We start from the raw sequence: 25,552 nt of genomic DNA, 5'->3' as shown, positions 1-25,552 counted from the left end.
TTTACCGTCATTTGGTTGCCAACACCTAAAATCAATAGTTTGACAATTTGTTATACGTCAAGAAAAAAATTCTCATATTCGTGTACCAGCATGCAACAATTAAGTTTGCGGGAAAAATCCTTTTTAGAAATAAAACACGTTTTTTCCATTTTAGGGTAAAGTTTTAAGGGTCAAAATCAGAGTGCGTGCTTCTGCTTTGTTCATTATTTAACTATAAGCTATGATACTAATGCTTCACTTACACATGTCAACTATGATCGGCTGACTTCTCGGTCCCAGTCCGGCCGGCGACTGAGCCTGCACGTAGACTCCGATCTGCCTCCCACTTCCATACACATCCTCACTGGGATTCGAAGACGCAATCGACACTTCGTTGGTCGAATTGTCGAACGTGAGGGCTTTTATGATTGTGTTGCTGTCGGGGTCAAACAAGGTCACTCGGTATCCGGTGAGAGACCCAGAGGGTGTTCCAATAGGGGGGTCCCAAGTTATGGTCAACTGACCCAGACTAAAAAAAAAAGACTTCTGAAAAAAACAACAGGAAATTAACCTACGTCTTTTAATGGCCGTATTTGTGCTCTAAAATGGCATTGTACAAATTTCTGAATTAGCTAAATAGTCAGAGCTAAATCGAATCTAATCTGATGTTAGCCTAATGACTTTGATCTTCAATTTTTTTTGCGTGTTTAAGGCCATTTTCAATTTAATAGGCGACCATTTGTAAAATCTTTATATCTTAATTCAAGTAGAAAATTACACTTACGTTATATTTTTGACCACCTCAATGGAACTCGGCGGAGTAGAAGGCACTTCGTAATGAGTCATGGCAACTGTGTAATCTGCAATGGGTCCTAATAACCCTACCACGTGGGGCTGTAGAGTGATCTTGTACTTGAAAGAGGGTCTTAGTTGTCCGAAGATGTACGAGCGTCTGTTGGCTGACAAGGCTACGTCTTCTGTCATCGGGATCTCACTTGCACTTGTTTGTTGGCGGCTGCTGGCGTGGTACTCGAATATGCGCAACTGATACCCCGATGGAATATTTTCACCACCCGTAATCTAAAAATACAGTATAGCAAACATGCAATATAGTGAAATGGTAAAACACACCACACAAAAACAAGGTGAGCTTTATAATGGATACATGTTTTTATGTTTTTTTTTCAGTTTATTTTTTATATTTGAAGCAACTCAACTCAGATCAATCAATTGAAATAAAAGCCAAATATAATTTTTTCTCTGTTTTTGGGAAAAAAATTGAACTAATCACTTTTCAATTATCTGGAGACATTTCGGTCACATTGAAACTTCACTGTGTCAATTAAACTTACTGGAATGACAAAAATCTGTTTATAATTCCTTAAGCCATTGTATGAATTTTTGCTTACCTTCCACGATACCCATATGGCAGTGGTGTTGAATGGAGTGGAGGATAGCGTGGCAGATAGCTTCTGCTGCTTCATCAGTTTCACCCGCTGCTCCACATTCGAGTGGTACGATTCCCTCTTGTAATCTAAACACCGCACAACAGATTAGATATGATAATTCAACAGTCAAGCTGCAGTCAATTTTTTGGCCCCGACAAAGTGAGTAATTGACTCTGATTTTCACACTGAGAGAAATATTTAATTTTTTTAAGAATTTTTTAGGATTTTTAGAATTTTAATGGTAACATCTGAGTTACAACCAGAGACACGCGACCGTGTACCAAAAAAATGCTTCTGAAATATAACCGACTGTGGTGATCTTTACCGTAAGTCTTGAATCTCTGAGATATGGGACTGGCCCTTCCGGTGGCGCGTGGGGAAAGGGCCCCCCTGACCACAAACACGTACTCCACCCCCTCTGCCAGCTGACATACGGTGTGAATGGGCGAAGGGGCAAGAGTGCGCTCCACTTCCCAACTCCACATGTTGGAGCCAAACCTAAAAACATTCAATCTCATTTTTAAATCAGCTCATCGGAAAAATTTATGGCACCTCCTTGATTTCATTTATTTATGCAAAAACCAATATTTTTGTTTTGTTTTTAATGTCTTTGCTTTTCGCTAAATTAGTTAATGAGAAAATTGAAACTAATGCATGGTCATGTTTTTTAAAAAGCACCCAAATTTGAACCAAAGTTTGCTTTCAAAGAAAATTCTTTACCCATATTTTTCAATCTGGTAGTACAAATTCTGCACATCTGCTGTTTTTGGTGCGATCCAGGTCAAACGGAGACAGGAACTATTCACGACTTCCAACACCCAAGGAGCACTCGGAGGCTCACTTTCTAAGTAAAACTCATCGGGTCTATGATTTACATCATCATCATCATCATGGCTAGATATATCATCGGTTGTTGCGTAATTCTGAGCTGGGTTTTTTCCACTCTTGACTACTAAGTCTGCGGAAGCGATCGTTTCGCCACTGCCATTAGAAACGAGACACGTGTATTTTCCCTCGTGATCTTTGCTTACGTTGTTCACTCTTAGACTTCCGTCGCCCTGAAGAGCGATTCTAAACACAAAAGAAAAAGTGAAGATTTCTATCGTTTTTCAAGATTTCAATTAATATTTTCTTTTTTTTTGCTTTAGAAAAACTGTTGTCCAGTCAAAATGAATTTGCAACCGTTGTCATAATGGTCTGAAAAAAAAAACAGCGAAAAAGTCGGCACACCTTTATTTTTCTAATTTCTCAAAGGATTTGAAGGAACAAAAGAAAACTGATTGGAATTCAAACTGAAACGTTTAATCAATTCAAACAAAAACAGATTGACTGAAGTCTGAAAGGAAATGGGCCGCTAGCAAATTCTTCAAACACTGGGCAAAATTAAAACGGAGAATTAATTTGACAATCAAAAAAGAGGGAAGTGAACCGAACTAATTGCTTTTTTTTTATTAATCAGCGTAATTGTTTTGACCAGCTGCTTAAAGATCCCAATCCTCTAAATAAGTACCGAGTTTAGTTTTAAAGCGCTTTTAGCGGCTTTTTGAAAAGCTTCTAAGCGGCTTTTAGCAAAAAATGAGCGCAGAAACGGTCATCAGTGAATCAATGTACAGATTTTATCTGCAAAAAATCTGCAGAAAAAAAAAACCATGAGTAAATACTTTTTTCTTCAAAATGAATCTGTTTTAGCCGCAGACACAATACAAAATGAATCTGTTTTAGCCGCAGACACAATAGAAATTTCATCGAAGTTGCGGGATCTCATGAACCTAACAGAGCTGTACGTGTCTTTTTCTCATGAATTTTAGAACCGAGAACTGAAAGTGACAAACCCTTTCAAATCTGACGAGTACACCACTTTCAGGTCTTTCATCCACTTGATGGTCGGAGACGATTTACTCCGAGTACTTGTAGTCGCAAGTGCGAATCTGTTTGTGTTCCTGTACAGAGACGAGACAGAGGTCATGTCTATCTCACATGGAAGAGTCACATTATCCCCTTCGTAGGCTGTGGTGTCACGTGGTTTCAGTACGATCACAGGCAGGGGCTCACTATTGATCGCTGAAACAGAAACCATAGTATAAATTGGTTTTTAACTCAAACGCTTTTTTTAGATTTCATTTTTTATTTCGTTTCGCTCGTGAGCAACCGATGCTTCTATGTTTACTTTGATTGCTGTCGATATTTTTTAACTAGAAAACTTAATTACAAATGGTTTGAACCGAGTGAATTAAAAAGCTTCAATTTAACTTGAGAGGTCCATTTTTTACTGAATTTTATCGAATCATGACTCATTTCGAGATCTTACATGTATCATCCCTATTCTTTGATCTAAAGAAGCTCATTAATTTCCAGGGCTTTCTGCTCAAGTAATAATATTCAAAGGACCTTTAAATCATACGAGCGTTTAAATGGAGCTGTTTTTCATTCACAAAAATAGGCCTTAAAAAGTGAGTTTGGTATTTGTAAGGCATCAAACAGTTACAATCTTCCCTTGATATCTGTTTAATTAACAAAGTGCCTAGCTCAAAGAAACGAGCGACTGGCTTCCCATTGAGAACGAAAAAGTAAACTTTGTATCAAAAAACAACACTGACGATATTTTTTTCAGATTTTATCTTCATCAAGTATCTTTTTATAGAACGCTGAACTTTAAAAAAATGTTTTTAAGCAGATAACGGATAACGCGATAATTTTTAGCGAACCTCTAAGACCACAAATGTGAAAACTGAATCACTACCAATTAAGGGAAAACAACCAAGTTCGAATTTTAATAACTCCAATTTATCATTGGGAAAAATTAAATTTTATCAAATGAAATCTCATTGAAATCAAGGAAAAGAAATCAATCATTAACTGACGCTTCTTTAAAACCAAGTCCCGAAGCATAGGTGATGATCAGTGAACTGAATCTAAAAGAAGATTCCTGGTATTTTGACCAGGGTTTTTTGGAAATAAAATAAATTGTCTGTTTGCTTGAATTCATCAGTTCAATGGCCATAAATACACTGTTCGACAATACGGAATCGTACCATTTAAAAAACTTAGCTCAGAAAAATACCGACCTGGTGAAAGCGAACCGTTTGAAGAGCCATTTATTTCAATCAATTTGTTCTGGCAGTGACATTTGAACTAAATTATCACCAGAGAAATATCGATTTTCCATCAAACCAATTTACATCAAATCAATTCAAAAGACAAAATTAAACTTCCAGAACAATTCAAAAATATAACTCGTAAAACAGCAGGAAAAAAACACACTAATTAGCTATAAACTTCAGAGTTGCGGGCAAATTTTACTTTCAAAGACTGCCTTTTTTATTTAGAAAAATTTTACTACCAGTTATTATTTTTCTCTGCATTCGTATATCGACAATTCTGTGAAATGTCAATAAAAGTTTTGTAGCCAACGGAATTAGCAGCAGGGCATGACCTACAAGTCAGCAAAACATTTCTTATTAATCAAATATCTTATTACTGACCTTTCACAACCAGAGTGGCCGTTTTCTGTACGACCTCGCTCGATATCAACACAGAACATATAAAAGTGCCACTGTCTTCTAAAGTCACATTCTTCAACTTCAAAGTCCCGTTTGAAAACACGCGAAGTCTGTCGCTCAAGTTTTCATCCGGAAACACGTTGCCAAATTGAGGCGTGTCCCAGTAAGTGGTGGGGGTGGGGAAGTTGTTTTTGTTCTCTATTTTGCACTCGAATGTGACGTCAGTACCCACCGTGGCAACTATGTTCTCGGTACAGGATACTTGGATCGGATTGGCTAAAACACAAAAATTATTTCTTCTCTTATACCCTTTGGTGATTGAAGAGCTCTTGTCGCAAATCAAATTCAATTTTTTGAAATTTGTTATTTCTCAAAATCTTTTCAGTTTTTCCTTCTATTCTATTTTAGTTTGCCGATGAGTTTGGTTTTTATTCATCGAGTGATCAGCCTCCTGATTTTAAGCATTGAGTAGCTTTTTTGGTAATTTGTTTTAGCTTCAAGGACTACTTGATGGTATAGAAAATTCAATGTTAAGTGTCACCATTTAGAACCTGTTCCTCACTTTTCTTACCAATTATTTCCAATCGAGTGAGGGAGGTGATGTTATTGACAGCATTCAGTGCCTGGCACTTGTAAGGACCCTGATCGGAGGCGGCAGAAATGTTCGAAATCTGCAGAAATGCTTCTTTTAGCCGAAACTCCCTGTCTTTTGCCGTGTGGAACCGAAATGTCTCTGTGATTGTCACTCTTGACCTAAAACACATTCGGATACATGAGCGCTCCAAAAAATCATTTTAGAACTGATTCAACCTTTTGATTTTTCATTTAAAACATTTGAATGCAAGCTTTCTTCTTATCTTAAATTAATTTGCGTGAAAGGCCGCTTTTCAACTCGCGCCAATATTTGCTGTTTACAATAAAAACTCATAAAAAGTGTTTCGAAATGCTTTCCTGGGGAACAAAATCTCCCATAACCGATTTATAACAGGGAAAATTGACATAAACAACAAGGATTTAATCAAAAATGACAGTTGGCTTTTATTTACAAACACTGTTGCGATCATTCTTAGTCATAATTAACGCTCCTTCATGCTATATATGTCCTAAACAAAGAAATTAAGTTTGTCAATTGAAATATCATTGTACTTTGAGGTCACGATTTGAACAAGATTCAAATTAGGCGATTCAAGACTATCGCTGGTTCCAAGTTATAAAACTGCCACAAAACGCCGTCAATGAACTGATCGGCAGAATATATCCTTAAATTCTGAAGTGAATACTAGTAGCAAAATTAAAGGCACATCCCGGGTCGAGATCCCAGACTCATGTCCAGACTTTGAGGGTCGCGCCACATCCGGATTTAGACCCAAATTGCATAGTCACGCCGAGAGTTTGAGTCTGGAAAGTCTGGACATGAGTCGCGCCGTGGGCCGCAAAAGTCTGGACATAACAAATACGAGTCGCGATGTTTTGGTCGCGCCACCTCCGCTTCGGTCGCGAAAGTCGCGACATATCATCATGGTCGCGAAAGTCTGGAAATGCCAGGCTTTGGTCGCGAAAGTCTGGACATGCCTAATTTTGGTCCAGAAAGTCTGGACATGCCCAAATTTTGTCGTCAAAATCTGGACATGAGTCTGAGACCTCGACCGGAGATATGACGAAGGCCAACCAAAACGCTAAAAAGACCCTATGCTACATACTTCAGACGCACACTTCTTTCAAATTGAGGGACCATTGGCGCCAAAAGTGACGTAAGAAAAATTAGGGTCGGTCAACCAACAATGGTTACATGGGAGAAGCCGGCAAACATGGTTCAGACCAATATGGATTGCATTCAAATTGTACCGACTAATATTTCTATTCAAGTGTCACCGCAACTGATTGTTACGCTGAGCCGATTTGGAACGCTTTCATTTTTGTTGTTCCGACTTTCGTAAAAAAGTGGAATATTCACGGGTTGAAAAAAACTTCTTGTGATACAATTCCATATAAACCCATATGTATGGAAAAATTATATGCAATCTTTATGATAAACAATTTTTCATACATGAAAATTGTATCAGTAGCATTTTACCAAATATCAACAAGTATTATTTTTCGACTTTGGCTAAATATTTTAGTGTTTTGTCCAAAAAAAAACAATAACCAACAACTTTTTAACATAAGAAACACATTGGTTAAGGAGAAGAAAGCTCATAGATAATCGGCATGTGTAGACTTTTGTATGAGATTATGTGTCATAATTCACTCAAAGCTATGAACAAAACTATGAAAATTATGTATCTTGCAAGTTTAAAAAATTTATAAGTAAAAAATTGTGGCCCAATTTTTTTTGACAGCATAAGAAATCATAGTCAATTTTTCATTTGTATGAAAAAATCAAACTGGACTGCAATATGAACAAAAAACGTAAATTTTTACATGCAATATTGTTTTCAAAAAATATTCATTTGAGCAGAAAATTGATATTGAGACTAAAAACAGAAAAAAAATCCATGAAATTTTAAATTTACTTATTTAAAATTGCTTGATTGTCGTACAACATTCATAATTATTCAAATGTGAGTTTTTTTCCATACAATCTGTGTACAGAATTGCATGATTAGCTTTTTTATACGAAATTTTATGATTTTTTTGATAAATCTTTTATGCGTTACAAACGCGTTTCATTTTTTCAAATATTTCGTCAATTTTTAATCGAACCAATTTTAATTGGTCTTAAAGTGCAATCGGAACACTCCAGGCTTCGCCTTGATATTTTTCCGACGTTCGACGCTCGTGGTGGTTTTTTCTCCACGCCAATTTCGACTTTTCAACTAGCCAATTTTGAACGGAATGTTTTATATCATCTGACAAGCAGTACAATCTTGAGCTCAAATTTGAATAATATATTTTACCTTTAATCACTTTTGAAAATTTATGGGGGTTCGAAAGTTGTCAGTTTGGTTAATTTTGGGACAAACGCGCGAAATATCTCGTGTTATTGAAGCGTCAGTGGCTATTTAACCCGATCATAAATAGTTCTAAATTGATTTGAAGCATAATACTTGGTGTTATTGATACGCTATTGAGACTTAACGGAAGTTATCAAAAAAAAATTGGATGAAAAAACTCAAATCTTTTCTAATTGATGCTCTCAAAAACTGATTCAAAGACGTCGAACGGAAGTCGGAGCTCGCAGAGCTTTGACCTGATACGAGCAGTTTTCTTTAATTTTTTATTCGAATTTCGAAGCTCATGATAATTGTTCCGACTTTCGATACGAAAGTAACGGAATATTTGTGCTCGGGGTGGGTTTTTTTTTTCTTCAGACAAATTTCGACTTTTTAACTAGCCTTTTTTGACGGAATTTTTTTATATCACTCAAAAGGTATTGTTGTCCTGAGCTTAAATTTGAAAAGATATTTCACCTGTAATCATTTTTCGTAAAGTTATGAGGGTTTAAAGATTGACATTTTGACCAATTTGGGACAATTAACGCGCGATATAATTCGCGCTATAAACGCGTAAGCGGAGATTTAATCCGTCTTATAAATCGTTCCAAATTGGTTGAACGAAGCTTATTTGCCATAATTGATTTGTTACAGGGAACGAAATCTCTCTTTTTGTATTTTATATGGCGTGTGGGGGGATGATTTTAATAAAAAAATTCAAATTTTAGAAAAAAAATTTTCATTTTCTTTTATTTCATTGAATTTTTTAATGTTTTTACTGCTGCTCCATAAACCTTAAAAGGCAGTCGGAACATTCAGGGCTTCGCCCTGATACTAGCAGTCTTGTTGTATTTTTAAGACCAATTGACTTCTGGGCTGGGATTTTGTTCCAATCAAGCTGCACCAAATAAATGATAACAAATTGAACTTAGTCCAAAAAAATGAATCGGTTTTTCAGTTTCTTTACGGTATTTTCGCGCATTTAGGGTTAATTGGTTTAGAATGTTTAGGGTTAAAATATTAACTAACAAAGACCCAGTTTTGTCTCTCGCCATTTAGGCAATGTCAATGAAAACACAACAATTTATAGCTTATATTAGTTTTTTCAACGAGTTTGTTCAAACTTTTATCAACTGAGCCATGAAAAAATTTTTATGGTTTGTTTTCTTTTTATCCAATGAAAGTTAGATAAAATCTGGGTTAAATTAGCCGACCAGTTATATGTCTGCTTCGGGTTCTATCATGCCGGTTTTTTGGTCTGTCTTGCGGCGACGCTTTGAGAGGGTCGCCAAATGGCTCGTTTCCCAATATCGATTGGAATCACAAATAAATTGCCACTCAATTTCACACTTTCATTTCCACTGAAAACCCCGCGGGTTAATCCCGGGAATCAAACATTAAACAGCTGAACTTTTCTGTTTATGAACCATTTAAGCTTCAAAACCGCAAATACCAACACCTAAGTTGCTGAATTGTACACAAATTGTTTTGAAATAAGCAATGAAAATAAATGAACTTTTCGAAGATGAACGAGACTCACAGGGAAAACTGAATTAACAAAAGAACAACTTCAAGAATGTTGTTTTTGGAAAAATAAATCAACCAACTTTTTTAACATAAACTTATGATTTTTTGTTCCCAGAAAAGTCTCAATTAATGAGGTTAATAGCTGCATGGATTTCGGACTCATGATTTAGGGTCTTCTTTGAAACTACTAGCAATTAAGGTTTGTTTTGCTCCACTACTTGTTTGCCTGTGACTTGTTTTCTATTCCTTAAAACTGAAGTTCAGCATGTCATGGTATCTTGGCTGTTTTAGTGGCTTTATAAATGGCACTCAAATGATCATAAGCCATAATTGATAGTTGGTAGTCTGCGTTTTGACAAGCAGAGGCATCGGATCTTCAGCAGAAACGTGTTTCAGAAGACAGAAGCTGAAAACAAGAGAGACGAGTATAAAGTGCCGGCGGCACCCATAATCACTCGCTCACTTATTTTACACGGCGCTGCTTCAGTGGTAAACAGACTGTAAAATAAAACACACAGACAGTATTTGAAAGTAGATCTACACGTCTAAAATGTAGCCTGGTTCTGGACACTTTTATAAGTTTGGCTGGCGCGGCTCTGCTAAATATTATTGACGTGGTCGCCATTAGAAAACTTTCTCAAGTCAGAAGGGTGCCAGAGCTAAAAGAGCAATTACATACCAACTCGAATCAATTATAGCATTATATGCCATTAGATCAACCACACTTTAGAAAGAACAAAAACAAACAAATCAAAAATAACTACAAAAATAAAAGCACCAAACTACATGGCATGTTTTGTGAAGAAGTTTAAAACGTGTACTATTGGTACTCAGGTAAAACTTGAAAGCTTTAGACAGAAAGGCTTGAAAAGTATAAGATTATTATTTTAACAAGCTAAATGCATTGAAGCAAACTCACTCGAGCAATCATCGCTCTGAATTAGATAATCATCGTCTTAATCACTCACAGACTAATGAGATTTAAAAATTGGTCAACTGGCTCTGAAAAAAGCGAAAACATTGTTTTTGTAGCCTTGCTTAGACAAACAATTGTGAGCTGAAAAGAAGCAACAAAGCGTGATCAATTAAATCGCTATGTATTGAAAAAATTAAGAAAAAAAGTAACCAAAAGTTTATGCCCAGAAGTATTTTTGTAGCTCCAAAAACAACACTACAGGGGAGTAGCTTAAACCAAAACAACTAATCTTAATCCGATGTAATAAAAACGAAAATACCCAAAGGCAGTTGTTTTTATCACTAAGTGGTTCGTTATTTTCAGATTGTCGAGTAATACTAGTGTAGTTAGCTTGGGCTGTTTTTACTTTACTGACTATCAATAATCGATGGTAATGCGCCGCTAGCTTTTCAGATGCATGAAAGCGTAGCTGAATCGCATTACATACGGGTGTCCGGAACTAAACAGCCTTATCATCTTTCATCAATCACGCTTTTAAAAATATATAGTGAGTTTCCGTTTCCCGTAACTACTCATATAGGCATGATTATGATGAGAGCACCTTCTATCTGAAATATCTGTCGACATTTTGTTTCACCTTTAGAGTGGTTTACCGATAAATAACAAATCATATGTATAATATTTTGATGAATGGATGAAAAAGTGGGAGGCGGATCATAACAGCTTTGCTGGAATTGAATGAAGTGTAAAAAGGCGGTTCTACGAAGATGATAAGATTTGAAGTTTTTTAGATTCTCAGACGTGCTTCAAAGAATAGCTTTATAAATTTAACGTTATTTCTAAATTTCAACTATTTTTATCAGCTCTTCTAGACTTGCTAGTGAAACATAGGACATTGAAGGAGGGGCTGAACACAACAGCTACAGGATAAAGTGATCGATGAGAACCCTAACTTTCAGTTGACGCAGTGATGATTTTGAAAAAAAATCTTACTTAACAACAAACACTCCCACATCCACTTAGGGCTTATTGAACGATAGCGCTTTTAAAAAAGTAAAACAAGACTGCTCGTATCAGGGCGAAACCCTGAATGTTCCGACTGCCTATTAAGGTTTATGGAGCAGTAATAACATTAAAAAATTAAAAGTAATAAAACAAAATGAAATTTTTTTTTCTAAAATTTGAAAACTTTTATGAAAATCATCCCCCCTCACGCCATATAAAGTACAAAAGGATAGATTTCGCTACTTGTAACAAATCAATTATGGCAAATAAGCTTCGGTAAACCAATTTGGAACGATTTCTAAGACGGATTAACTCTCCGCTTACGCGTTAATAGCGCGAAATATATCGCGCGTTAATTGTCCCAAATTAGCCAAAATGGCAATCTTTAAACCCCCATAACTTTACGAAAAATGATCGGAGGTGAAATATCTTTTCAAATTTGAGCTCAGGACAACAATACTTTTTGAATGATATAAAAAATTTCCGTCAAAAATTGCTAGATAAAAATTCGAAATTTGTCTGAAGAAAAAAAAACCCACCCCGAGCACAAATATTCCGTTACTTTCGTATCGAAAGTCGGAACAATAATCATGTTGTGATTATATAAGATAGATCTCTGTTGAGACTTACGAGTTTTGCAGTCGTTCGCCCTTGAAGAAGAATCTGATCATGGGTGGGTCTGGACTGGCATAGGCACTGCACTTGATCACGAGGTTGGAGTTGCTGTGGTACTGGATCAGCTCACTCATCTGCTGTGCAAACCGAGGTCCAGCTGCAACAAAAAATATATAAGTCAAACCAGCAACAAAACAAAAGCGATTCCAAACCCCATCTCCGCTGTAATACTATTCCACTTTGGCGATCATTTCTGGCGGACCAACCCTAATTCTTTTTCAAAACGGCTGTTGATACCAAAAGACGCGCGCGCAAAAAAGAAACGTTTTTGGTAACAATATTCCAAAAAAGCCAAAAACGTCATTTCGAACGCTTTGATGATATTTTCAAAATTTCATCCCTACTTCCACCTTATTGTCTCCTTTTTCAAAAGTTAAACAAGAGGCAAATGTTGATAAATTAAACTGCCTCAACCTACTTCAGTGTTTTTTTTTAAATGTTAGATACGTTTTAGATAGATTTCCAACGATAACTTCCGACTTTAAAACTTTGCAAATGAGATACGAGAGTTTCCATTATCCAGTGTGATTTTGGACTGCAGTTCTAAGAAGTGATCGAACGTATGGCAAATTTTTGATGTGAATTTTTCCTTTCAAATTATTATTGATAAAAGCAAACATCTACCCTTGTTCTAAAGAAATCATTATCATTGCTTGACACTTTTTCAATTGAGGCTTTTTTCGCTTAGGGTGCTCAGTTTTAGTATGATATAACTATCTCCGATTTTTCAGCATTGTTTTTGTCCGATACTAAACAAAAATGAAGAAGCAATGAAAAGCTGCAAGGCATAATTAAAGAAACGTAAGATATCAATCAGCGATTCTATTGATTCCGCTTCACCCATGAAAAAATGTGCTTTTGTCATCCCCAGATCATTTGAACTTTGACCTCTGTTCACCCCGTGACATCATTAGGGCGGCCTTTGTTCCCTTTAAGGGGGGTTTGGATTGATTGTTGGATCATGGGAAAGGGAGAGAGCAGAGAGAGTCGAAATGGACTGGGGGTCTCTTGGAGAGAAAGGGAAATTAGCTTTGTTAATTGAATTTGCAAGGAGAGCCAAAGGGTAATACAGACGACAACGAAAAACGATAGACGGGGTAAGAATAGATGGAAAAGGAGAAAAGGGGAACTTTTGATTAGAAGTGGATTTAAACAGATTGATTTGAAGCCTCCGAAATTATGAAAAGGTGAACTTTTCAAAATGCCATTTATTTGCCATGCTAGATTCGTTAAGAGCTCAAAAAAGAAAACAGGATAATTAATAAAAACAGATTACCATTTCTCAAAATGGATATAAAAACTGTAGAAAAAACTCATATTTTCACCTAAAAGATGAACAGATTTTCACGAAGAGTAAATCACGCGTGAACAATAAAAATAAGCATTTATTTCGTCTGAATAAAAATCATTCGTGCATATCTTGCCAAATGAAGCAAAACTCCATTAGTATAAATTACACTTTCAACATTTTTGGGGAGAGTGAATTTGTGGACTGGATTGGCCTGGTATTATTCTAATCGCATTACATGACTCCCATTTCGCCAGGATGAAATGTTATTGCTGGGAGAATTATGGGCGAGGTGAGATGTAATTGAGTTACATTCCACCCCATGGAGTTAACTGATAGCATGTCAGGGGCTATTATGGATGATTGGGGTTATTTCATATTCAACGTTCATCTAATTTTTTTTAATCGTGGAAAAAATCTGGATGACACTTTTGAATGTATGCTTTAAAAATATGATCTGACATGTATATTTCCAATATGGCAGAAAATTTCAAATTTTACAACTTCAAATTCTCAGAAAAAACTTTTATGAGCTGAATCTTTGATCGTAAATTTGAGTGACAAATTTAGATCTAACAGACTTTTATATCCTTGCGTTCTTCTGTTAAGATTTGGCCCTGATCTTTCATTTAGATACCGTGAAACTAATATGCGCCTCTAATTCCAATGGTTTTATGAATCAACTTTCCAGTCCAGATCAAATCCGAGCGATTAAGTCCAGACAATCCGGGCGATTCCGAAGCGATTCCGAAGATCAGATAGCCCCACACTCGGGTATAGAAAAGTGGCAATATAATCCCCAACTTAGACTTTGTGGTGTAAGAGAAGCGAAAGAAAACTTCCAAGTTCAAAGAAATTGTTTATTTTTCCAATTTCGCTCAGTACAAATAATAACTTTAATCTGCGCGGGCTTTTAGAACCCATACAACTGTGTGTTCAGGCCTAATAAAACGATTTGTTCTCCCATAAATTGGATGAAAATGGGAGCTGTAATGCTTCTGAAGAAAAAATGACTTTTTGGTCACTTATGATGAGTAATAAAAACGGGATTACATATCTAAATCCAGGAACAAAATGAAGAAAAGTAATTTAGCGAGCAATCAAAATTGATTTTGCTAAGTGAAAAATCTCAATTTTCTAATTTCACGGAAGCCTTATATTACTCCACCTAATCGCTAATTTTCCAGATCAACATCTTTATTTTTTCAATCTAATAAAATTAACACTGTTCGGTAATATGTATTTTTTATTGCAGCAAACACTCTTAAATCAGTAACAGTTTTATCAGCCTGGTCATAATGCGCTTTAAATTACAATTGTTTAATGCATTTATACTTTGAAAAATGATAATTCATGAGATGAGCCCTCGGGTCACTGAACTTAATTATTCCTAAGAGATGTAATCAAATGTTTAAATATGGGAAAATTATCACAAAACATCATTTCACAACTTTTTATGATGTATGTAGTCTTCAAAAGCGTGAAAATGATTCTTTTGGAGTGATGCTTATCTTCACAGAAACTGTTCAACATCATTTTTTTGATATTTTTGATCAATTATGGGTTCATCGGCAGGAGACAATAACGGGAAATGCTAAATCTAGGGCGCTTTAATTTAGTATTATATATGCAAATTTTAAACAATCATCTTCAGGTGTTAAGATAAAAATTAAATGAAGCTTATTATTGCTCTCATTATTCAAAGATCAAAACAAAAAACATTCAAAAAGGCGTGAAACAGTTTTTGTCATGTTTGACTTGACTTTGACCTGAAAACAAGTCTAGTGTTTCAGAATATCTAGGTTTCTAGAATTATTACAAGACTCGTCAGCTTTTGGATCAAGCCAAAGAACTAAAAATATTTTTACGTAAAAAGTTGCCGCAGTTATTTTTTTTAAGATATGTTCGATAACAAAAAAAAAAACGGTTTATCTGCGATTTCCGAAAACTCAATTTCGATTTGACTTTTTGAACTACTCACTTTTGATCTGCAGCCAAGAAGGAGCACTGGTCACATTGATATTCCTGTTCAGAGGGTTCGAAGCCAGACACGAGTACTGACCTTCGTCCTCAATCCTCAAATTCGTCAAATTTAGTTCATGTCGCACTACCCCGTCCCACGTGACATGGGAACTAGAGACTGCATTAGGCCGAGAAGTGAAGTCGATGGGTTTTTGTTCGAAGAGCCACGACACTTTTGGTTCGGGCACGCCCACTGGCGCTATGCACGAGAGTGACACCATTTTACCCTCGACGCCCTCAATTAGAGGAGAGGGAACTGCCCGAAACTTTTCGCCCAAGCCTGAAATCAAAAAAAAAGTTATTGATTCAGTTGTCTCAAAAATTCGAAAAGAAATTTATTTTAAAAAACTAGGATGCAATTACTCTTTTTGAATTTAGATTTTAGAAAACGTAAGACTTCATGAGAGTTGCTGTTCTTGAAAAGAAAATGGATGAGTGGAAAAATAATCAAGTAAGAATTCACATCCTCATCAGTCTTTGATCCAGGTACAAAAAAGTCTCGAAAAAATGTTGCAGTGGAGTTTCAGTTGTTTAAGTTCATTAGGTTTTGAAACAACCTGAGTGTCCAACTCGAAAAAATCTAATTCACATCAAGTTTTGTGACGAAAACTCACTTGAGATGGAGAGAGAGGCGACTTGACTGGCCACTGAGAAATTCAGATGAGAGTCAGAATAATGAGAGGACAAAGATGAAGATGATGAGAAAAAAGACGAAGACACGACACAATAGTAGTGTGCCACACTTGTTCCGTCCACGTAGAACAACATGAGGTCACTGCCCAGAATTGCATGGGGCTTAGAAGGCACTGCAACTCCTGAAGATCCACCACCACTACCACTACCTCTAGAGGAGTCAACTGAAACAACAATTGTTATATCTAGAAGGATATTCTATGCTATTTATCACTAATTTTTGGCTAATTTTTGCCTTCCCGAATACTTGGTACTGAATACTTAACAATCCAGATTCCCGAACCCCGATCCCCTTTCTTTTCAATGGTCAACCGTACACAAATGGGGAACCTTTATACTGATCCTGCTTGAAGTGCACTATCTAGTACTCAAGCAGATCTGATGATTTAGTAGCACTCAAAACAGATTTGGCAGAAACAGTGAGTTTTGAATGACATCTGTTCTGAGAAACTTCAGAAAATTAATGGTACTTTTACGCTAGTAAAACAAACAGCTCATTGTCATGGGTCATTTACTAAACGAGTTGTTTGATGATAAATTACAGTGTCTAGAATTTTCAGCATACTGCTCAATCATTAATTGCTTAGTTCTGAGTTTTAATGGCGCAGAAAATACAAAATTGATTGATGTTTCACAATGTCTGGCACTGACAGCTTCGTCTTCATGTAAATCCACATTTCTCTATCCAGCCTTAGCATAAACTGTTTGTTTCTTCTTTAAGGTCAAAGGCGGCTTCAACTCTAGACTTGAAAGCGATTAGATAGACAACCGATTATGTAATCACTCTCCAGTAGTAAATCAGTCACATAGATGTTTGTTTAGCGCAGAGAAGGAGCAACCATTCATCATTTTAACCGGCGACCAGCTTAGAACAGTTAATTGACAATAGTGTTGATTTAACCCCGTTTTGGCGAAATATATTATAGGGGGTTTCAAACAATAGGTAAAACATCAAAGTAACTTAAGTAAAAACTGCCGGCATTTTGCAGACGTAGACCTGAGAAAAACAATGCTAATCAATCTGTCTATTTGAAGTTAGAACCGCAGCAACTGCAATATGAGTGAATGCATGTAGGCAGGGGTGGATCTAGGATTTTTTCAAAAAAATTTCGGAAATTTTATCGACCTATTTTTTTATCGACCTAATCCCTGCGGGCCCCTGCATGTAGGTAAGATCAAGGTGATTTTGCTATCAAACTTTTGACCATTGACCATTCATGCTCTTACAAAGGATGAATTCCTTATTGCAAATAATTTTAAGTCTATTGGTAAAGCGATATATGTATTATGTGCCTGAAATTCTGTTACCGCAGCTGTTTTTACCTCCCGTGTATTTACCATATTGATAGTTCATCTTTTAATCCAAAAAGTCAGAATTTTGTTTTGTAACAAAACACCTCAAAAACTGAGCATTGGTTTATGTTAGCTCAAAAACTCATCAAGCTAAATAGCAAAAGACTTTGAAGAGCGGACGAATATTCGGAGTCATCAAGTTGTTTTTGTCGAAATCCAAACGTCCTTTACATCGAACAAACACCAGTTAACAGAACTTTTGATAACTTGATCAACAGAAGATCGTCTTAAGACATCTTCAAGATTTTTGTTGTCTGTTGTTCTGTCTAGGAAAGGAAATTTTGGGTAACTTCCCAAATGGTATAATTCCCAAATGGCATAAAAATGGAAACTTTTCCCAAATGGCATAAATTTCAAGTTTTCATTGTTATTTAAACGTTTTATATCAATTTCTATTTCTATCATTTTGTCAGGAACGAAAGCATGTGAACAGGATTTGGAATTAATTGCTTCCAAACAAATTTAAGCAACAGATTTGTCGAAAAAAAATGACCACAAGAAGCTTATTAATAATCGCAAGCTTATGCTTCTTGCTTTTGATAAAAAGTTCTACAAGTTTTTCACGATAAAATGTCAATCAACAATTGAATTGACAATTTGACTAATTTTCTCACATTGTTCAAGAAAAAACTGTTCTCGATTTTTCCAAAGCAACTGTTGCATGAAATTTATGCCATTTGGGAAATTTTTCATTTTTATGCCATTTGGGAATTATGCCATTTGAGACGTAATCATTTGCATGTACGAAACCTCACTCCATTTAAGTAAAATTACTTAAAATCTCTCATCAGCATAACAAAACGTTTGATCATGTCTACGATGTGAAAAGATTAAGGTTTCACAGCAGCTGAAAAACCAAAGCATTGGTCTAATTATAAACATTTCATTGATTTTTCGTCATGATAAGTCTTTGTCAGTCAATTTCCATTCCACTCATAGATCGAAAACATCCCTTGTGGTTTCGATTGTCACCCTTTGAAACCACTGCTACCAACTGTGAGATCTAGAATAATAAGTATACAAACATGACAACTTGCATGCAAATGAAAAGATCAATCAAGCTGACACGTTCTTGGTATCAAAAATCTGCGATCTATCATATTGTGAACTAACAAAGTCTATTTTCGAACATACGTGGTACATAAACATTTCATATTTGCTGTGTAATGTGTAATCTGGAGTCGACATAATTCCGCTAGTTTTCTCCCCAAATTAACTGTTTACAAAACCTCCAACCTCCTAGCCTATACATGTAAGCGCAATGGCAATAATTGGCAATAACTCAGCTGGGGTTAAGTTTTATGATAAACTTCAGGTCAATAATGTTTATGCTAAGACAATTAATTAAGAGCTAAGTCGAGTTTGTCCTGAAGCGAAGAAAATACTTACTAGGCAACCCATCTCTGTACCAAGTCACTTTAGGAGGTGTTTGCACGGAGTCAGAATTTTTTTCGGAGTCCAGGTTTGGTGTTCTATGCTGGGCAACATCACATGAAAATCGAACTGTATCCCCCGCCAGAGCTATTTTGTCCCTTGGCCCGTGTTCAATCACAGGAAGATAAGGCAAATCTGCAAAAAATATATGAAAACAATCGTTTCATCGAACCTATTCGATTAATGTTGCCATCTAGATCTAATTAATGGTTTTTTAAAGCCTTTTTGTTCAGCACAAAAAATAAATGTTCGAACGACTTGAAGCCATTCGATCTGATATGATTTTATCTGATAATAATTTCATTCAAGTTAAAATTCCTATCTCTTTCATCAGTAATCACACCGCCGAACAAAGGTAGCGTTTTCTGAAGGTATTGTCATAGTCAATTTTTTGCTTGATGTCTTTCTATCTTGCTCACAACTCACATTTTCGTGTTGTCAGAACCAAACTTTTCCCGAATCTCATTAATTGACTATTTTTATCCTTTTGCACTGAGCAGTAATAAGTGCCCGTATCCGTTAGTCCATTGAAACTTGAAATGATCAGTGATCCATTTGCACTCAGACGTCGGTTGAAAGACTTCAAGGCTGAAACAACAGAAACTTTTAAATTAACAGACTGACTCAGAGATACTTAAAATTTTGTTACAACCTGGATTGCGAAAAAATTAAGATCTGTGCAAAATTTTTAATGCCTGAATGAATAAGTCTTTTAAAGCGGTTACTGCTTTCAAAGCACATTACCGAAACGACCCTGGGTTATAAAGTTCTATTTTACAAAGAAATTTTTCGCATATACCTGGAGGTTTTTTCAAATTGATTAATGAATGAACAATTAATCCCACCATGCAAACATGAATAAATTGCAACCGGTGCCACAGGGGCTGAAATATAATTTTGTTTACGTCATAATCATTGAAAGTTAGACGATTAATCGAGTTTTTTTCCATTAGGCGTAAAAGCACATCAATAATATGAACCCCGTGACGCGAGTTCAGATTAAGAAAGTAATGAAAGCAAAGTGCATCTTCACTTCTAAATGCAATAATACTTCCCGCTTGTGATTCCGGGCAAAAATCGATACCCGAGCAAACAAAAGCGAACCTCTCCCCATGTTTGCCCAGATAACAAAGATGAGACAAAATCAAAGCCCCATCAACCTCCAACCCCTCCCCACCCGCGGCTAAATTAAGGATAACCCCTCGCTTTTCAATCTTCAGGGTTCGCGAATTCGGTACGGAATAGTGGGAGTAATCGCAGGATCAAAGCCTGCTTAATGAGTCAACTTCATTTCCATCCAACTTTGTCAGCATAAAATATCACACCGCTAAGCGCCATTTATTAGCAGGCCTGTTTTTACGCTCCATATTTACTACTCTTGTTTATTAACTGTTTTCATCCCATTTTTATGATTCACTCTGGGCCGGAAAAAATTAAAATTCAATGGCAACGTCAATAAAAATCTTCCCGCCGTTTTGTTTTCAAAGTTTATTGCTATTTTCTTTTTGAATGTAAGGTCGCCTTTCGGGAAATTGTCATCATAAGAACAAAGGTCTGCTTATTTTAGCCTTTCCGTTGCCTCAATCACATTCACCTTTTTCACCTTAAATATGCAATCATTAAAACAACTTCTTTCTTTAAATGACATCAACAGAAGAGTTTTTTAGGGTAATAATAATGATCGTAGCTCGAATCACTTAGCAATTTCTCAACCCTTTATGATTCTAATGAAGGATAAATATGATACAAGTTTTAATCAAAGGCAGTTGGAGCACCTTTTTACATCAAAACTGTTCTTTTCCATATGTTTTGTTGGAACAAATTAGACAAAAAAATGGATTAAAATCTTAATTGCACAATTCAACATCCACTCTTAAAATAAGACTACAAGTTTTGTACAGTCTTTGTTGGGTTGAAATTCGTTAAAAGATTAGCCGCATTTGACGCAAAAAGGAGAAACAAAGCTAATCCATCGCCTTTTTTGACTGATTGTTTCCAATCAAGATTCAATTCTGCATGCCAGGAAAAAGAACAACAAAGATTCCCAGAGATTACATGCCAGCACTAGAATTTTGAGCGGGAAGATAAGCTGGAAAAATGCAGATACATGAGGCAACTCTAATCCACATTTACATATATCCTCACTCCTTTCATGTCTACTACCTGCTCTGGCTAAATTGCCCATTTTTCCAGACATGAAACTGCATAACGCAACACTAATACCCACTTAAGGAGAAAAATTCAAAACATAACTGGGCGCCCTTGCAGCACCCAACAATGTGACAATATTTTTGCGCAAGATACATGTAACGGCTCAAAAAGGAGTCCGCTTGTATGAATGAATTGCGCCTCACAGAGCGTGTATGGAAAATACTGCCGATGCGTTTTCCAGCAAGAGGCATTTAATTACGTCGCAACAATAACAATGAAGTGACCCAATTAAGGCACAGGAAAATAGGGTCTTAAATGAGGGAGATGTGAACAATAGGGTCAGGAAATAGCCTGAGGGGGCGGGCAATTGAGGAGTGAAAAAAAGGAAAAAAAAACTTATAAAGCTAAAATATCTAAAAAATACACAAATTGTTAGGAAACTTGAGTTTTGAAATTGAACTGTTTTAAGCATGATTGATTTGACCTCTTTCAGGATGTACGAATATTTTTTATGAACTTTTCAAAGGGATCCTAAGAAAAGGTGAAAAAATTCGGTCCCCAATTTTCATCATTTTTTGTAAAATACAATTGCTCTTTTTGTTTCAAGTCATCAATTAGACCATAAATTTGTACTGTAACTTGCGACTGCTTTCGCGTCCCATTAACAAAATGCATGAATAACTTATGGCCTATTAGTACGAAAAATGAAACAATCAGCTTAGCTACTGTCATAAAAACATGTTTATTGAGCAATTCAGGCAGTAAAATGCAATTGTACATCCAAATTGCCATTAAAATCATGGTTAAATCGATAGGAACGCCCTCCAAATTTCTCTTCCTTTTCAGTCACCTGTCAGTTTTATTAATTTATATAAAGCCCAATTGCAATCCAATATTTCAGTCTGATGCAATCATGCCGCTGTATTTAGCTTTGGGTTAAATGTTTGACTCACTCGACCTGGCGGGACACCCTACAGCATCCCAGAACCAAAAGGACGATAAACTTGATCACGCTGCGATTATGATAAGATGACTAAGGTTGATAAAAAAGCTATTCAATTTTACTTAAGTAAGTCCTGATTTTATCAAAGGGTGGCTCTGTTTTTCTGCACCTGGAGAATTCCGGTATCTTTGCGGGGTACTTTGGAGTCCTCGGGTGTTTTCCACTGATAGATTATTGTCGATAAATGGAGGGTGAGGATGACGCAAATAATATAAGCTTGTGATTGTTAGAAAGATGATGATTTTTAATGATGAATTTTGATAATGCATTTCGAATAGGCTATTCAAAAAGTTTTTGCAGGTATGAAGCTTAAGTTAAGTCATTATCAGGTTCGGCAAGCAAAAACAATCTTTGTCAACAAAGCAATGTCAATGTTTCAAACCATAGTTTTATTTCAACTTTCTTTCATCAATTTTATTCAAATAAATTTCACAACAAAATCCTTGATTTATTAATGTTTTAGCGTTGAAAATTAAGTTTATCTCGATTTTCAATAAAATTCTTCTTGTAATAGGTGTTAATAAAAGCGAACTGTAAAAGAAAGATAGCCGGCTGCTGTGCAAAAGGCACAAAATGTACCGATTACCAACCCTCCAAATATCTATAGCAGTATATTAAACAAGACTGCTCAAATCAGGGCGAAATAATCGTTCCATCGTTCCAAAATAATCGTTCCATCAATGCCAATGTGGTGCATTATACCTTCTCACAAATGAATCTATGTTGAAATGAGGCAAACTTTAATCGTATTGGTATGATGCAAAACTTGTCACTTTACATTTGAACTATTTTGCATGTAGCGAGGAGATTTTTAAACTTTAAACTGATAATTTTTTTTGAATATCAATTGGAACATTCGCCCTGATACCTGCGGTCTGACTTCGAACTGAACTCAAAACATCGAAATCAACTGAATAATCTAAAAATTTTGTCAAAATTGCCTATTTAAACGATCAGAAATGGTATATGAAAGTATAATTTGGACAGCAACACTTCTTGTACTACATAGAAAACCGTCCATCAGCGTTTTGAGATTTCAAGACAATAATTTAGTGCACACTTTTCAATTTGGCAAGCACTTTTGTAAAAAAAAAAATAGCCGATGGTTTCAGATGCGCTAAATTCTTGAAACTTATTTGATGATTTGACTAGCTTGCTATTCGAACCAAATTTCTCAGACAGAGAAAAGTAGAGTTTGTTGCTGAGCCAGAAGGGCGGAATTTATGTTTTTTTTTCAAATTGTTGAAAAACTAATATTGAGTTGTCAATGATGATTTCATGTTTAGCAATCAAAAAGCGGCAAATTGCAGTCCTTTGGTCCTTTGTCAATTCTATTTAGGTCTTCGAGATTTGTCTTATAAAACATGTCCTAACACTTAGCTCTGGAAAAATATTTAGCACGCATTAACATTTGCTACCTGCTCGCACATTACTACGCTTTGCTATTTCGTGCATCTTAGAATTGAATAATGTTCATGTAGATGTAAAAAAAATGACTAAAATTTGTCTGCAGAACTCTCAATTTCAGTAAAGTCAGCTAAGATGGTTTAAAGAGTAAGAAAAACTTCTATCGAAAAACCCTTACCTCTGAACTATGATACAAATTTTTTGTAAAAAGGCAATTTCCTGATTGTTATCATCTCAATTTTTTTTTCTCTGGGTAAGTTTTAGTTTATTTGTGCCAACTAGTTCAACCACTGAAAGTGGCGTGGAATCTTGCCTCTGTGTGAGTTTTGTTTAATTTATTTTCTGTTTTTTTTTTAATAAATTTATTTTTCATGCAAAACCAAAGAGTGGATTGAGCGATATAGCTTGTTGAACTGTTGAAGCCGTTCCAGTCATGGTTCAAACCAGATAAAAAAGTCTGATTTTTTTTTCAAATTGACACAAACTGGTTTTACGTTTTTGCTTTAAGTCTAATTTTGAGACAGTAAAACGAGCGAGGGAGAGTTTTAAAAGGACAAATAGCTTATAAATCAGCAGTGAAAAACCACTCCCTGAAAACTAGTTGCAAAGCTTCATTTAACCATAACTTCAATTAGCTTTAAGCTCTCAAACCTTTTTGAAAATTTAGAGTTTTTGAATTTCATTGTTATTCATTTTTGGACATTTTTTTCTTCAATTATGCCTATTTTAATAGCATTCTAATTTTTGTGGAGTTCCTACTATCACACCACATAATCAAGACTGACAAAAATTATTTTTCTTTTGGTAAAAAAGTTTGCTGATAGGCCACCGGCTATCCTTGTTGTTCAGTCCATTTGAAAAATGGTGAGGTACTTTCTATTCGGGTGTAGTGTAGTTTTCTGTTATGTTTTCTACGCAAAATCAGGTACTACAAATAATCATTGTTATGAGTCGAGTGATATATCATATTGAAGCCCTTTCAGACGTCATTCAAACGTCATTTTCAGTCGTGATTCGAACGGAAGTTCGTTTTTCAACCAAGAGAAATTACCTCAAATAATCATCAGAATCGTAAGAGTGATATATCATACAAAAACCTTCAACTCTAAATCGAACGTCGAGAAAAAGTCGAGAAAAACTGGTTCAAAATTTTTTAGTTTTAGTTCAATTTTGAGCGAGCAAAGCACGCAAGTAGAAATTGTAGAAAAAATACCATGAAGTTTTAGTTTTATTCTAGTTGAAATAATTTTAACAAACTTTTCTTGCGTTCTGGTGAATAAAAATTCAGCAATTAAGATTTTGAATTAGCAATTCAAAAAAATATTTGCAAAAAAATTGAAGAAAAAAACGCTTTGGAATTTTTCTCGAGTTTTATTGATATATTGTTTTGGTTTTTCTTGTCCTTTTTTGAAAAAATAGTAGTCAATTCGCCCGTTTTACTGTGATTGTCGAATATGCTTAAATTTTAGGTTTTCGACAGATCTTTTAATCACGCTACGCACAAAAAAACGACACTAGTTCGAATAAAAAACTTATGTTTTCATAATATGGCGAAACATTCTGTGCTACTTGCACAGCAACCGGCTATCCTTGTTTTAAATAACTTTTAGCTTTCTTAGGCTAACTTAGGCTAGCGTAGAATGTGACAGCCCCGACATAAGAAAAATGGTCGAGTTTGAATTATTTGGGTTAAGTTCGGATGGGGTACGTCTTGTTCCACATTAAAACACGACCAGGAAGGAATTTTAATTGGGCCAGGAATTCAGCCGTCTCAAATAAGAAAAATTTTTATCAAAAAATTATGGCAGTAATAGAGCCAATGTTTGGTGAGGATTGAAAATGACATCGACCTATATACCTAAAATAGTTTTTTTTATTTTTATGGAAAAAGTTTTTTTTATTTTTATGGAAAAAGTTTTTTTTCTATCTAATTTCTGTCAATAGTGACGTAAGAATATATCAAATCGAAAGCATCAAATACCGTGTTCAAAGATTACGTCAGAACATTACCACCAAATTGGCATGTGAAAATTAGCATCCTGCATGAGAAGACAGTGGTCATGTCTTGTTTTTAATCCATCCGATTAGAAATTGGCACCAACAAACCAACCCCCTAGTGATTTAATAATCTGCTTATTTCCCGAAATAATTTTCACTCGCTTACGCTAAAAAAGGCGCTTCAGAAAACGAGTGAGTATTTTATAGGGTTCAAATGCAG

The 25,552-nt window shown here is 35.6% G+C and overlaps 2 protein-coding genes across 2 annotated transcripts in view; one reads left to right on the top strand and one right to left on the bottom strand.

Moving 5' to 3' along the window:
- The window catches only part of LOC134842175 (WD repeat-containing protein 62-like), a 323,070-nt gene that overhangs the window by 91,451 nt on the left and 206,067 nt on the right, over positions 1-25,552 (top strand). The gene's annotated exons all lie outside the window — the stretch shown is intronic.
- LOC134841273 (uncharacterized) overlaps positions 1-25,552 on the bottom strand; it is a 31,906-nt gene that overhangs the window by 4,769 nt on the left and 1,585 nt on the right. The window contains exons 2-14 of the mRNA XM_063857153.1: positions 19,200-19,361; positions 18,729-18,908; positions 15,908-16,150; positions 15,253-15,573; positions 11,939-12,080; positions 5,499-5,680; positions 4,910-5,203; positions 3,260-3,488; positions 2,148-2,498; positions 1,753-1,925; positions 1,389-1,513; positions 764-1,059; positions 243-508 (exon numbers count right to left, since the gene is read on the bottom strand). Of these exons, the coding sequence (XP_063713223.1) occupies positions 243-508; positions 764-1,059; positions 1,389-1,513; positions 1,753-1,925; positions 2,148-2,498; positions 3,260-3,488; positions 4,910-5,203; positions 5,499-5,680; positions 11,939-12,080; positions 15,253-15,573; positions 15,908-16,150; positions 18,729-18,908; positions 19,200-19,361 (2,964 nt within the window). The remainder of the gene's footprint in view (positions 1-242; positions 509-763; positions 1,060-1,388; positions 1,514-1,752; positions 1,926-2,147; positions 2,499-3,259; positions 3,489-4,909; positions 5,204-5,498; positions 5,681-11,938; positions 12,081-15,252; positions 15,574-15,907; positions 16,151-18,728; positions 18,909-19,199; positions 19,362-25,552) is intronic.

This window comes from Symsagittifera roscoffensis, chromosome 3 (assembly GCF_963678635.1).
Source record: "Symsagittifera roscoffensis chromosome 3, txSymRosc1.1, whole genome shotgun sequence".
In the NCBI taxonomy this organism is placed as follows: Eukaryota; Metazoa; Xenacoelomorpha; order Acoela; family Convolutidae; genus Symsagittifera; species Symsagittifera roscoffensis.
The sequence above is the reverse complement of the archived record's forward strand: the minus strand, read 5'-3'. Positions and strand labels throughout refer to the sequence as shown.